This window comes from Chenopodium quinoa, unplaced genomic scaffold, assembly GCF_001683475.1.
Source record: "Chenopodium quinoa cultivar QQ74 unplaced genomic scaffold, ASM168347v1, whole genome shotgun sequence".
In the NCBI taxonomy this organism is placed as follows: domain Eukaryota; kingdom Viridiplantae; phylum Streptophyta; class Magnoliopsida; order Caryophyllales; family Amaranthaceae; genus Chenopodium; species Chenopodium quinoa.
The window spans coordinates 246,474-259,359 of NW_018743176.1; the positions used below are offsets into that span (position 1 = coordinate 246,474).

The window sequence follows — 12,886 nt, forward strand, 5'->3', positions numbered from 1 at the left end:
TTTATAAAGCTTTGTTTGAATGTGTTGGACTTTCATTTGATTCAATTAGCTTTTTTTGAATTTGTTTGACTATTATTTGATTCAATTAGCATTATTTAATGCATTTGACTTTCATTTGATTCAAATAGCTTTGTGTGAATGTGATTGACTTTCATTTGATTCAAAAAGCTTTGTTTGAATGTGTTTGACTTTCATTTGACTCATTGAGCTTTGTAGAATGTATTTCACTTACTTTTCATTCAAATAGCTTTGTTTGATTTTGTTTGATATTCATTTGATTTATAAAGCTTTGTTTGAATGTGTTGGACTTTCATTTGATTCAATTAGCTTTTTTTGAATTTGTTTGACTATTATTTGATTCAATTAGCATTATTTAATGCATTTGACTTTCATTTGATTCAAATAGCTTTGTGTGAATGTGTTTGATTTTTTTCGTTTTTTTTGGTAAATAAAGTATTATTACCAAAAGAGCTGAAAAAACAGCACAAGATAGGTACAAAGGCCCAAAAGTCTAAACCAGACCAGACAAAGGCCAACAACACGAAAAAAGCCATGGCTTAAGCACCTCAGCCCACCTTCTAGGAAGGGTTTCCGAGAGCAAAGCACCAAACAAATTAACCTGAGCTTAATTGAACTAGCCTACCCTCTAGGAGGGCCAACTAGAACAAAAGGAACAGGACAAAGGGAGAATACACCATAAAACAGAACAAAAACACAAAAAACCTAGATAAAAACCAATTACAAAGCTAGGAAACTGGGAGCAAGACAGACAGAAACAATGAGAGCAGACCACACCCAGCAGAAACTCAACCAGACAGGAGCAAGCTTATCTACTTTACTCGCTTTACTTTCTTTTATTGTAGGTCTTGTCCGGGGCTCGGGATTCACTTTAGATGATTCTCCAAGTCTTTTGGATGCTCGGGACAAGACCTCATATCATTTGGTTTGCTAGAGTTCAAGATAAGAAGCAAGCTCCTACTCTTGGCATTAGTGCTCTCGTGCATCACCCTCATCACATGTCTTGGTCATCAACATGCAAAACTGAAGATTTCAAAGTTGATCCCCTCGTGAGCATCACGTGAGAGCATCGACCATGGGGATGCTTGGGCGCACAATTTAGGTGTGCAGCTGCTGCAAGCAAGCGCCACGCCACGACATTAAAGCACCGCGCCACTCCAATTTTTGCCGCGCCGCGGCATCAGCGTCGTGTCACGGCAGGTCCACCGCGTGACAGCAGGGAACACCGTGGCACGGCAGAGGGCACCGTGGCACGGCAACCTCATTTTATGCCTACTGCTCGTGCGTGCAGACCCTTGTGTGCGTGCGTGCAGACCCCCTTGTGCGTGCGCACCTCTAGGTGGCCGAGCCTAGACTTCCTACTACTATATATACTTCACTTGTTTCTATTTTTAGGGGACGACATAATTCTAGTACATTTTTAAGATTTTCCAGATTTAGTAGAGAGAGAAACACTTGGATATTCAATTTGTACTTCAATTTACTTTAATCAAGCTTAAATGTCCCCTTAATCAATGATAATTAGTGAGATTTCTTTAATTCTTCTCCTTTGGTTTGATCTTTAGTTTTTGATGTTTGATAATTGTTTTTCTTGATTTAAATTCTTGATTAGTTGCTTAATAATTTGAATTTCTCTTTGATCTTGATTTTCTCTTTGATTGGTTGAATATGATGAAAATCATGATTAGCCTTGTTTTGTTTCTTGAATTCATGATGATTAGTGAGTAGATTTCTTAGCTAGGGTGAAGGGGAAGCATGTTGATTGGTAGTTTGATGTTGATTTGGGAATTTTGATCAATAGATTGTTGCAATTAAATTGATTGATGAATGTGTTCATGTGTTTAGCATAAGAGGATTGATCATTCTTGAATTCTAAGCTTGATTGCATTGATAATCTTGATGACATGACCAATTGATTTGAGATTGTTAATTTTCATCTTGTTTGATTTGTGATTCTACTAATTTTTCATTCATTAAGGAAACCTAGCTTGGAAATTAGTCTACATAGCCTTTTGAACACTTTGAATGCATTTATCATTATTCCTTGCAACACTTGCTGGCTCAATTTACCCCAATTTAGCACCTCTATCATGAAAACATGTGGAACCTAATCCCTAGCATCTTTGTTATTGATTTTACCTCTTTTATTTGCTTGCTTTAGTTAGTTTGCCTGACTACACATTCATACACACTTTCGAAATAGCTTAACACATAGACTATAATAATTGACCCTCTATTCCTCCTGGATCGACTTGGACTTGCCCCTATACTAGGAGTAGGTTTGGGTATAAATTTTTTTGACTTGGGAAGACTAGCCTAATGATCCTAGTTTCACCCCATGTTAGTGAATAATGGTGCTTACTATTTGAGGGAGGAAGGTGACTTATGGTGGGCCCAAAGAAAGGATGAGTTGCTGAAAAGACCAAACTTTGGGTGGGATGAGTTCAAGGAAGCCTTGAGGGAGAAGTTTTACCCTACCTACCTAAGAAAGCAGAAATGCGTGGAGTTTACCAACCTGAGAATGGGGAGCATGTTTATCAATGAATACTACAACAAGTTCATTGAGTTGATAAGGTTTGCCTCGAAAGTAGTCCCTACCGAAACCATCAAAGCTTAGAGATTTGAGCAAGGCCTAACCTTGACCCTCCAAGGGAAGCTAGGGGGAGTGACCTTTGAAACCTTAGATGAAGTCTATGGCCGTGTAGTCTACCTATACGGAATCAAGGGGAGGGAGACGGAGCATGTTGGAGAGAAAAGGAAGAACCTGGACTCTTTTCACGGATGTGAAAAGAGGCATAAGCCCAATAGTAACAACCAGGGGAATTTTGGAGATAGGAGGGACAACAAGGGGAACTTTGGAAAAGGGAATGGGAGCCAATTGACTAATGCTAGAGGGAATGGAAACCAAGCGGGTGAAAGACCCAAGAGGAAATACATATGTAGGCGGTGTGAGAAAGACCACCTAGGGAAGGACTGTGAAGGGAAACTGGTAACTTGCCGTTATTGTCAGAAATTGGGACACCGTGAATACGAGTGTTACAAGAAAGAGGTTGACGTTAAGTTAGGGAAGGTGAAAGACTCTAGTGTTCCTAGCAAACCATCTCAGCCTAGTGGACCTACACCCAAGGTTAGAACTAATAGCGTTGCGGGAGGTGCCCCAAAGGGTCGTGTGTTCGTGATGAACACCCGTGAGGCTGAAACTGCTAATGATGTGGTAATTGGTTTTTTCCTTATAAGTTCTTTGCCTGTGAAAGTTTTATTTGATTTGGGGGCATCCCATTCCTTTATTTCTAAGAGAATAGCTGAAAGTCTCAGGTTAGTGAGTCCTGGGTCAGTTTCTCTAGATGTGTCTATTCCGTCTGGGGAAGTGAGGAATTGTTCCAAGTTGTTTAAGAATGTACCTATTTCCATTTCTAGGGTAGAATTTCCGCTAGACTTGATCGAGTTCGATTTGAGGAATCTCAATGTGATTCTGGGTATGGAATGGTTGGGAAATAAAAAGGAAAGGAAAAGTTCAGGGTTGAGAATTATTTCTGCAATGCAATTACAGAAGATGGTTAAGAAGGGTTGTCCTCTATTTTTGTGTAGTGTTCAAGAAATTGAAAGTATGGAAAAGAAGGGTGATGGAAGTATCCTGTAGTAGAGGACTTTCTTGATGTATTTCTAAATGAGATTCCTGGTATAACACTAGTAGAAAAAAATGAAAAAGGCACCGCACATTCCGCACCGGTTTTTGAAAACCGGTGCGAAAAAAAATTGGCGGGAATGGGAAATAGAGTTTTCGCACCGGTTCTAACCAAGCCGGTGCGACAAGTTAGTTTTTGGCACCAGTTCTAACTAAACCGGTGCGAAAAGTTTGTTTTCCGCACCGGTTCAAACCAAACCAGTGCCAAAACTCTTTCTAAATAAAAAAAAAAAACCCAGTCTCTTTCTTTCTCTTTCATTTCCTCATCTACATCTCTGCTCTCATCTAGCCTCTCTCTCCTCAAAAACACACCATCACCGAAAACTTAACCACCCACGAAATCAATCATCCAAGCCAGCACCGTTGCTAAAACCCACCAGTCCACCACCATCGCCTCTCTCTCCTCAGAAACCCACCATCACCGAAACCTAAACCACCCACAAAATCCCCTACCCCCACGAAACCCAACCCAGCACCTACGAAACACAAACCCACCCACTAAACTCAACGGCTCCACTGAAGCATGTAGGGTTTCGTAGTGACCCGACACTACGCGGAAGGAAACCACCTAAGACCCGCCCCTTGATTAAAGCAATTAACAAGCATAATAAACTTAATCAAGCAAGATTAAGAACAAGAATTATACCTTTGTTGCGTGCTTCGCTCCCGAAGAGCTCTACGAGATCTCCGACGGATCGTACCCTCGACCCGACCCGAGCGTCCCAAGTCTTGAAGGTTAGTCAAGACTCGGACAAACAAAACTATGAGTTTTACGAATCAAAGGTTTACTCTAATTACAAGAGTTGCCTTTTTAATTCCACTCAAGGTTGTTCATTTCCCAACATCCTTGAAGGGTATTTATAAGGAAATGGGTCCTTGTTTTTCAATCTCCCACCAATGTGGGAGAGTTGGTGAAATGATAATTATTCAATTCCAAAATTAAATGATTAATTAATTCAATCACAAATCGACACATGGCACAATAATAGAGAGAGCCAAATGAGGACCAAAGGCTTGGGGGGAACCATTGCCTTGATCCCCAAGCCATTGCTCCAAGCAATGGTCCCCTCATCCAAAATGGCTCACGTGCAAGGTAGTTGTGCTGCTCGCCAGCTAGCATGCCAGCTGGCCTCCTTTGCCAGCACGCACAGCACGCCCAACACTGCTGTTGCTCACTAGCTAGCCACGTGATGATGCTTGCTAGCCAGGCGCTGGTGCTGGCTCCTAGCACGCATCAGCCCTCCCAGCCACTCACACGCTCAGCCAATGTGCACAGGCACGCATAGCGCACTCATGCACGCATTGGCCCAGCATATGTGTTTGGCGATGGTGCTAGGCACATACACGCACATGCACTAGCATCTCATGCACACCCACGCATCCCCTAGCAGGCTTGGTGCGTAGCGATGCACTGCTGATGTGCGTGGCCTAGAAATGTGCTGGCACCCAGGCCCTCGCACACGCATGGTGTGCTGCTTGGTGCTGCCATGCGAAGGCTAGCACGTAGGCCAACACGTATGCTGCTCCAATGCAAGGCAAGCACCCATGCTATTACTTGGTGCTAGCGATGGTGCTGCTATGCTAGGCACTCACGCACGCCAGCACCTAGTGCAAGCGAGGGTGTGCCTGGTGCATGATGCTGGGGCTGCAATAGGCTAAGGCACAAGCACACACATGCACGCACTGGCCTAGCCATGCGATGGTGTTGTGCTTGTGCTGCGATGGTGCGATGGGCTGCGATGGTGCGCCTAGCACACCTAGTGTGCTTAGGCTTACGCCTAGCCATGCTAGGTGCTTGCTAGCTCGAACTAGCCTAGCATCCATATGGCTAGGCCAGTGTGGTGCTAAGGCTATGTTCATACTTGTGGCTTTGTGATTTTGCGACGCTTGGTCTCGACGCCCTAGACTCGATATCCGACGTCTATATTCGTAAAACTCTATCGACTCATTAAATCCTTTCGGATTAATTCGTTGTCTCGGATCAGTGATTCGATAAGATTAAGCTGTAATATCAATTGTACCTTGATATTACTGATCGGAAGCGGCCTCCACCAAGGCATTCCGATCACTTGATCTTTCTGAAGAATTAACTCTGTAATAATTTTGAACGCTCAATCGGAAGAATACACTTGTTGGAAGGACACCATTCCTTTCAATCTCCCACTTGTCCTTCCGGACAAGTGTGCATAAAGTGTATATCCCATTTCCTATGTCTCTTAATGTTTCTTCATGAACTATAAGGTAAGATTCATCGTCATCCTTATTACGTTCGAAAGTGTTTCTCGATCTCCGAGTTCGACTGTCAATAAGCAGATGATGTCTAAAATCCATCTAAGCACGGCCATGCATTTTCACAGTCTCGCTGTTCGAGCGGCCTTGTAAACAACAAAACATTTTCCCTATTGTTAATAAGGGGACAATCCCAGTCTTACATTGTAAGTTCCTCTTACTAAGAGGACTTAGTCTCCCGAGTGTTCCCGTTATGATCCCCAGTTACGGAAGACGTTAGGAAACATCAAAGAGTCTAGTACTCAAACAAGAAAACTTCAAAATACTCATGGTCGGAGGAAACAAGTTCCGATAGTTATAATGAGAAATGTACTTATGACAATTTTGAAATTTCTTAAAGTACTCTTATAGGTCTTATCCGGTACAGTTCCAAACTGTACCTGTGCAAATGATTTATGATTGTCACGTCCTCGCAGCACATGAAACGGTGCTGTAAATCATACTACACACTAATCTATGGTGGTCATCAATCGTCCATCAGTTTGATGACCTTGATTAGGGACAATTTTTGATTTAAATATTCAATGTTCACTTAACAGGTGTTTCTTTATCCAAGATATGGTCTTGATACCCTGTTTTGAATATTTCCGTAAATCGAATGGAGTCATTATTTAATTCTAAACCACAATTAAATAGTAATGGAGTGAATGATAATTTTGCACAAAAATTAATTACTCCATAAATGAATGCTTTCATTACAGTGTCTTACATTAAACATCGTAATTAATTAAAACACATGTACAGGGAATTTCAAAGCCAGTCTCCAACATGCTTAATTCCCATCGCCTGAATGTGCTTGTTGTGTTTCACTTGAGGTAACAGTTTAGTCAAAGGATCGGCTACATTATCATCTGTGCCAATCTTACAAATTCTGATTTCACCTTTGGATTTCCATTCCCTTATCATGTGAAATCGCCTTTGCACGTGTTTGACCTTCTGGTGCTCTCTCGGCTCCCTAGCCTGAGCGATAGCTCTATTGTTATCACAATAGAGGTCTATCGGCCCCTTGATTGAGGGTACAACACCAAGTTCTCTAATGAACTTGCGAATCCTAACAGCTTCCTTGGCGGCTTCTGAAGCAGCCAAGTACTCGGCTTCAGTTGTAGAGTCTGCAGTGGTGCTCTGCTTGGCACTCTTCCAGCTGAACGCTCCTCCATTCAGACAGAATACGTATCCTGACTGTGAATTCAAGTCGTCTATGTCAGTCTGGAAGCTAGCGTCGGTGTAACCTTCAACAACCAGTTCTTTGTGGCCTCCATATACCATTAATTTATCCTTGTTTTTTTTCAGGTACTTTAGGATATTCTTGGCCGCAGTCCAATGCGCCTCTCTTGGTTTCAATTGGTATCGGCTCGTTGCACTCAGGTCATACGATACATCTGGCCTTGTACATATCATGACATACATGATCGATCCGATCAGCGAAGCATATGGGATCTGATTCATTCTTTCTCGCTCAACAGGTGTCTGTGGACACTATTTCTTGCTGAGAGTTATGCCATGGGACATGGGTAAATGCCCTATCTTGGCATTCTCCATGTTGAATCGAGCGAGTACCTTATCAATGTAAGTACTCTGGCTTAATCCAATCATCCTCTTAGATCTATTTCTGTAGATCTTGATGCCCAATATGTAGTGTGCCTCTCCTAAGTCCTTCATTGAAAAACACTTTCCCAACCACCCCTTTACGGATTCTAGTAATTTTGTGCTGTTTCCAAAAAGAAGTATGTCATCGACATATAGGACTAGGAATGCAATATCACTCCCACTAACCTTCTTGTATACACAAGATTCATCTGGATTATTGATAAAACCAAACTTGCTAATGGCTTCATCAAATCGCAGATTCCAACTTCTGCTGGCTTGCTTCAGTCCATAAATGGACTTCTTCAGCTTGCAAACGTTTCCAGCGTTGCCTGGATCGACAAAACCTTTTGGCTGTGTCTTATACACAGTTTCTTCCAAAATTCCATTTAGGAAGGCGGTTTTGACATCCATCTGCCATATTTCATAATCGTAATATGCAGAAATCGCTAGGATGATCCGGATGGATTTTAGCATTGCAACTGGTGAAAAAGTTTCATCATAGTCAATCCCGTGGATTTGTCAATAAACTTCTTGCCACCAGTCTAGCTTTGTATATCGATACATTTCCATCCTTGTTTGTTTTCACTTTGAAGATCCATTTGCAACCAGTGGGAGTATTACCCTCGGGCAAATTCACCAAGTCCTAGACTTGATTTCAGACATGGAGTCCATCTCGGATCTCATGGCCTCTTGCCATTTTGCAAAGTCAGGCCTTGTCATAGCTTGCTTGTATGTCGTTGGCTCATCACCATCCATGACTAGGATGTCCTGATTATCGGTTAAGACGATACCGAGGTATCTGTCTGGTTGAGATCTTTGCCGTTGCGACCTACGAAGGGTAATTAGTTGAGCATTTTCATTTTCAGTTTCATTTTGAACAATATTCTTAGATGTTTCCAAAGCATCTAGATTGTCAGTTTTGTCAGGTTGACATTGTTGCTCGTCCTCTCGAACTTCGTCGAGTTCGATTTTCCTCCAACTTGTCATTTTGGAAAGGTGATCCTTCTCCAAAAAGACACCATCACGAGCAACAAAGACTTTGTTCTCGGATTTATTGTAGAAGTAATACCCTTTGGTTTCTTTTGGGTATCCCACAAAGAAACACTTATCCGATTTGGGGTGAAGTTTGTCCGAAATTAATCGCTTGACATATGCTTCGCATCCCCAAATCTTGAGAAAAGACAACCTAGGAGGTTTCTTAGTCCATAATTCATATGGAGTATTTTCAACAGCCTTTGACGGAGCTCTGTTTAGTGTTAGTGCAGCATTTTGTAGCCCATGTCCACAGATAGAGATAGGGAGTTCACTAAGATCCATCATTGATCGAACCATGTCTAACAAGCTTCGATTCCTCCATTTCAACACTCCGTTCCATTGAGGAGTTCCGGGAGGAGTCAACTCTGAAAGAATACCATTTTCTTTCAAGTGATCGTCGAATTCATGGCTCAAATATTCGCCACCTCGATCCGATCGAAGTGCCTTAATTTTCTTGCCAAGTTGATTCTCAACTTCTTTCTAAAATTCTTTGAATTTCTCAAAGGATTCAGATTTATTCGACATTAAGTAGATATAGCCATATCTACTAAAATTGTCGGTGAAGGTGATGAAATATCGTTAACCTTGTCTTGCGAGTGTACTCATTGGTCCACATACATCCGTGTGTATTAGACCTAATAAGTCACTTGCCCTTTCTCCCAACTTGGAGAATGGTTGTTTTATCATCTTGCCTAACAGACATCCTTCGCAATTTTCAATCAACTCTAAGTCGAATGGGTCAAGAACACCTTCTTAAAGAAGTTTCTTGATGCGTTTGATGTTAATATGGCCAAGACGACAATGCCACAAGTAGGTTTGATTCGACTCGATGGTCTTAGTTCATTTGGTATCAATTCTATTGTCTTTGTGTAAAGCATGCAATTTAATTTGTGTAGGGTTTCGTAGTGACCCGACACTACGCAGAAGGAAACCCACCAAGACCCGCCCCTTAATTAAAGCAATTAAACAAGCATAATAAAATTAATCAAACAAGTTTAAGGACAAGAATTATACCTTTGACGCGTGCTGCGCTCCCAAAGAGCTCTTACTTCAAAATCCCGAAAAGACGAGATCTCCGACGGATCGTACCCTCGACCCGACCCGAGCGTCCTAAGTCTTGAAGGTTAGTCACGACCCGGACAAAATAACTATGAGTTTTACGAATCAAAGGTTTACTCTTTTCTAGAGTTGCCTTTTTAATTCCACAAGTTTGTATCAAATCCCAATACCAAGCTTGGTATTTATAGGCAAATGATCCCTTGATTCTCATTCCCCAACCAATGTGGGAGATTGTTTTATTTGTCAATTAATTTATTTCTAAAATAAATCAATAAACAAATGCAATCACAATTCGACAAGTGTCAAGGAGGGAGAGAGTGTTAGGTGAGGACCATGGAGAGGTGGGGGGGACCAATACCTTGCTCCCCAAGGCTTTCCCAAAGCCTTGGTCCCCACTCTCCTCAAAAACCGCCTCACCCTAGCATGCTGCCCAGCTGCCAGCTAGCGTGCCAGCTGGCTGTGCCAGCTAGCCTAGCATACTAGCACAAGCCCAACAGCATCGCTGATGCTCGCTGGTGCGTGCTGGCGCTGGTGCTGGCTGGTGCGTGCTGGCGCTGGCGCTGGCGCTGGCGTTGGTGCGTGCTGGCGCTGCTGCCAGCATCCCTCGCATCCTCGCTACTCGCATGGCCCAGCATGCGTGCCGGTAGCGAGCCACACATTATGGCCTCTTGCCACGCACCGCACTCCCACACCATGCGCACCACACATCTCTCTCGCACACAGTGCCTACCATGCGTGATGCTAGCGAGCCACGCATGCTTGGCTTGACGTTACTTGCTAGCTTGCCAGCCCCTCGCACACACTCTCGCACTCCCTCACGCATCAGCCTCGACACTGCGCACTATGCACGGACATGCCTCGCCCAGGCACCACGCACCACACATGCGCCAGTGCCTAGCACTAGCTATGCTTGGTGCGTATGGTCCTGCCATGCGTCCAGCACTATGCTAGGGATGCTATGGCATCAGGCCATCCTAGGGCACGCATGGTGCGCCTAGGGATGCTGCCTGGGTTGCGATGGCGCCCAACCATCCTAGGCCACGCATGGCGCGCCTAGTGATGCGTACAGGCCCTGCGATGGGCTGCTGGCTTACGATGGTGCCTAGCATCATGCTATGGCTGCGACAGCGCCTAGGCATGATGCTAGGGCTGTGCTAGCGCGCCTGGTGCTAGCGATAGCCAGCCATGGTGCCTAGCATCATCCTAGGGCTGCCATGGCGCGCCTAGTGACTATGATGAGCTAGCCTAGCCTAGCTATGGCTACGCTCATACTTTTCGATTGTGATTTTGCGACGCTCGGTCTCGACGCCCTAGGCTCGACTTCCGACGTCTGTATTCGTAAAACTCTGTCGACTCATTAAATCCTTTCGGATTAATTCGACGTCTCGGATCGTAGATTCGATTGGGTTCGACCCGAAGGGTTCAGTTAAGATTAAGCTATAATATCAATTGTACCTTGATATTACTGATCGGAAGCGGCCTCCACCTAGGCATTCCGATAACTTGACCTTACTGAAGAATTACCTCTGTAATAATTCTGAACCCTCTATCGGAATAATACACTTGTTGGGAGGACACCATTCCTTTCAATCTCCCACTTGTCCTTCCGGACAAGTGTCCATATTGTGTATAGCTCATTTCCTTTGTCACTTAATGTTTCTTCGTGAACTATAAGGTAAGATTCCTTGTCATCCTTATTACGTTCAGAAGTGTTTCTCGATCTCCGAGTTTGACTGTCAAATAAACAGATGATTTCTAAAATCCATCTGAGCATGGCCATGCATTTTACAGTCTCACTCTTCGAGCGGCCTTTTAAACAACAAAACATTTTCCCTATTGTTAGTAGGGGGACAATCCCAGTCTTGTATTGTAAGTTCTTCTTACTGAGAGGACATAGACTCCCGAGTGTTCCCGTTATGATCCCCAAGTACGGCAGATGTTAGGAAACATCAAAGAGCCTAGTACTCAAACAAGAAAACTTCACAGTACTCATGGTCTGAGGAAATAAGTTCCGATAGCCATAATGAGAAATTTACTTATGACAAAATTTAATTTTCTTAAAGTACTCTCATAGGTCTTATCCAGTACAGTTCCAACTTGTACCTGTGAAAATGATTTATGACTGTCACGTCCTCGCAGCACAAGAAACGGTGCTGTAAATCATACTACACACTAATCTATTGCGGTCATCAATCGTCCATCTGTTAGACGACCTCGATTAGGGATACTTTTCGATTTAATATTCAATGTTCACTTAACAGGTGTTTCTTTATCTAAGACATGGTCTTGATACCCTGTTTTAAATATTTCCGTAAATCGAATGGACTCATTATTTAATTCTAAACCACAATTAAATAGTAATGGAGTAAATGATAATTTTGCACAAAAATTAATTACTCCATTAATGAATGGTTTTAGTATAGTATCTTACATTATATCAACCCTGTTTAATTAAAACACTTGTACAGGGAATATCAAAGCCAGTCTCCAACATGCTTAATTCCCATTGCCTGAACGTGTTTGTTGTGTTTCACTTGAGGCAAAGGTTTAGTTAAAGGATCGACTACATAATCATCCGTGCCGAACTTACAAATTCTGATTTCACCTTCGGATTTCCATTCCCTTATCATGTGAAATCGCCGTTGCACGTGTTTGACCTTCTGGTGTTCTTTCGGCTCCCTGGCCTGAACGATAGCTCCATTATTATCACAATAAAGGTCTATCGGTCCCTTGATTGAGGGTACAACACCAAGTTCACTGATGAACTTGCGAATCCAAACAGCTTCCTTGGCTTCTTCCGAAGCGGCCAAGTACTCGACTTCAGTTGTAGAGTCTGTAGTGGTGCTCTGCTTGGAACTCTTCCAGCTGAACGCTCCTCCATTAAGACAGAATACATATCCTGACTGTGACTTGAAGTCGTCTCTGTCAGTCTGGAAGCTAGCGTCGGTGTAACCTTCAATAACCAGTTCTTTGAGGCCTACATACACCAGGAACTTATCCTTGTTCCTTTTCAGGTACTTAAGGATATTCTTGGCCGCAGTCCAATGCGCCTCTCTTGGGTTCGATTAAAATCGACTCGTTGCACTCAGGGCATACGATACATCCGGCCTTGTACATATCATGGCATACATGATCGATCCGATTAGCGAAGCATATGGGATCTGATTCATTCTTTCTCTCTCAACAAGTGTCTGTGGACACTGTTTCTTGCTG

At 43.1% G+C, this 12,886-nt stretch overlaps 1 protein-coding gene across 1 annotated transcript; it reads left to right on the forward strand.

Moving 5' to 3' along the window:
- The first annotated feature begins 2,356 nt into the window (after positions 1–2,356).
- Positions 2,357–3,658, forward strand: LOC110732877. The gene is made up of 2 exons (XM_021912864.1): positions 2,357–2,592; positions 2,854–3,658. The coding sequence occupies exons 1-2, from the start codon at positions 2,357–2,359 to the stop codon at positions 3,656–3,658; spliced, it is 1,041 nt and encodes a 346-aa protein (XP_021768556.1).
- The last annotated feature ends 9,228 nt before the right edge of the window (positions 3,659–12,886 follow it).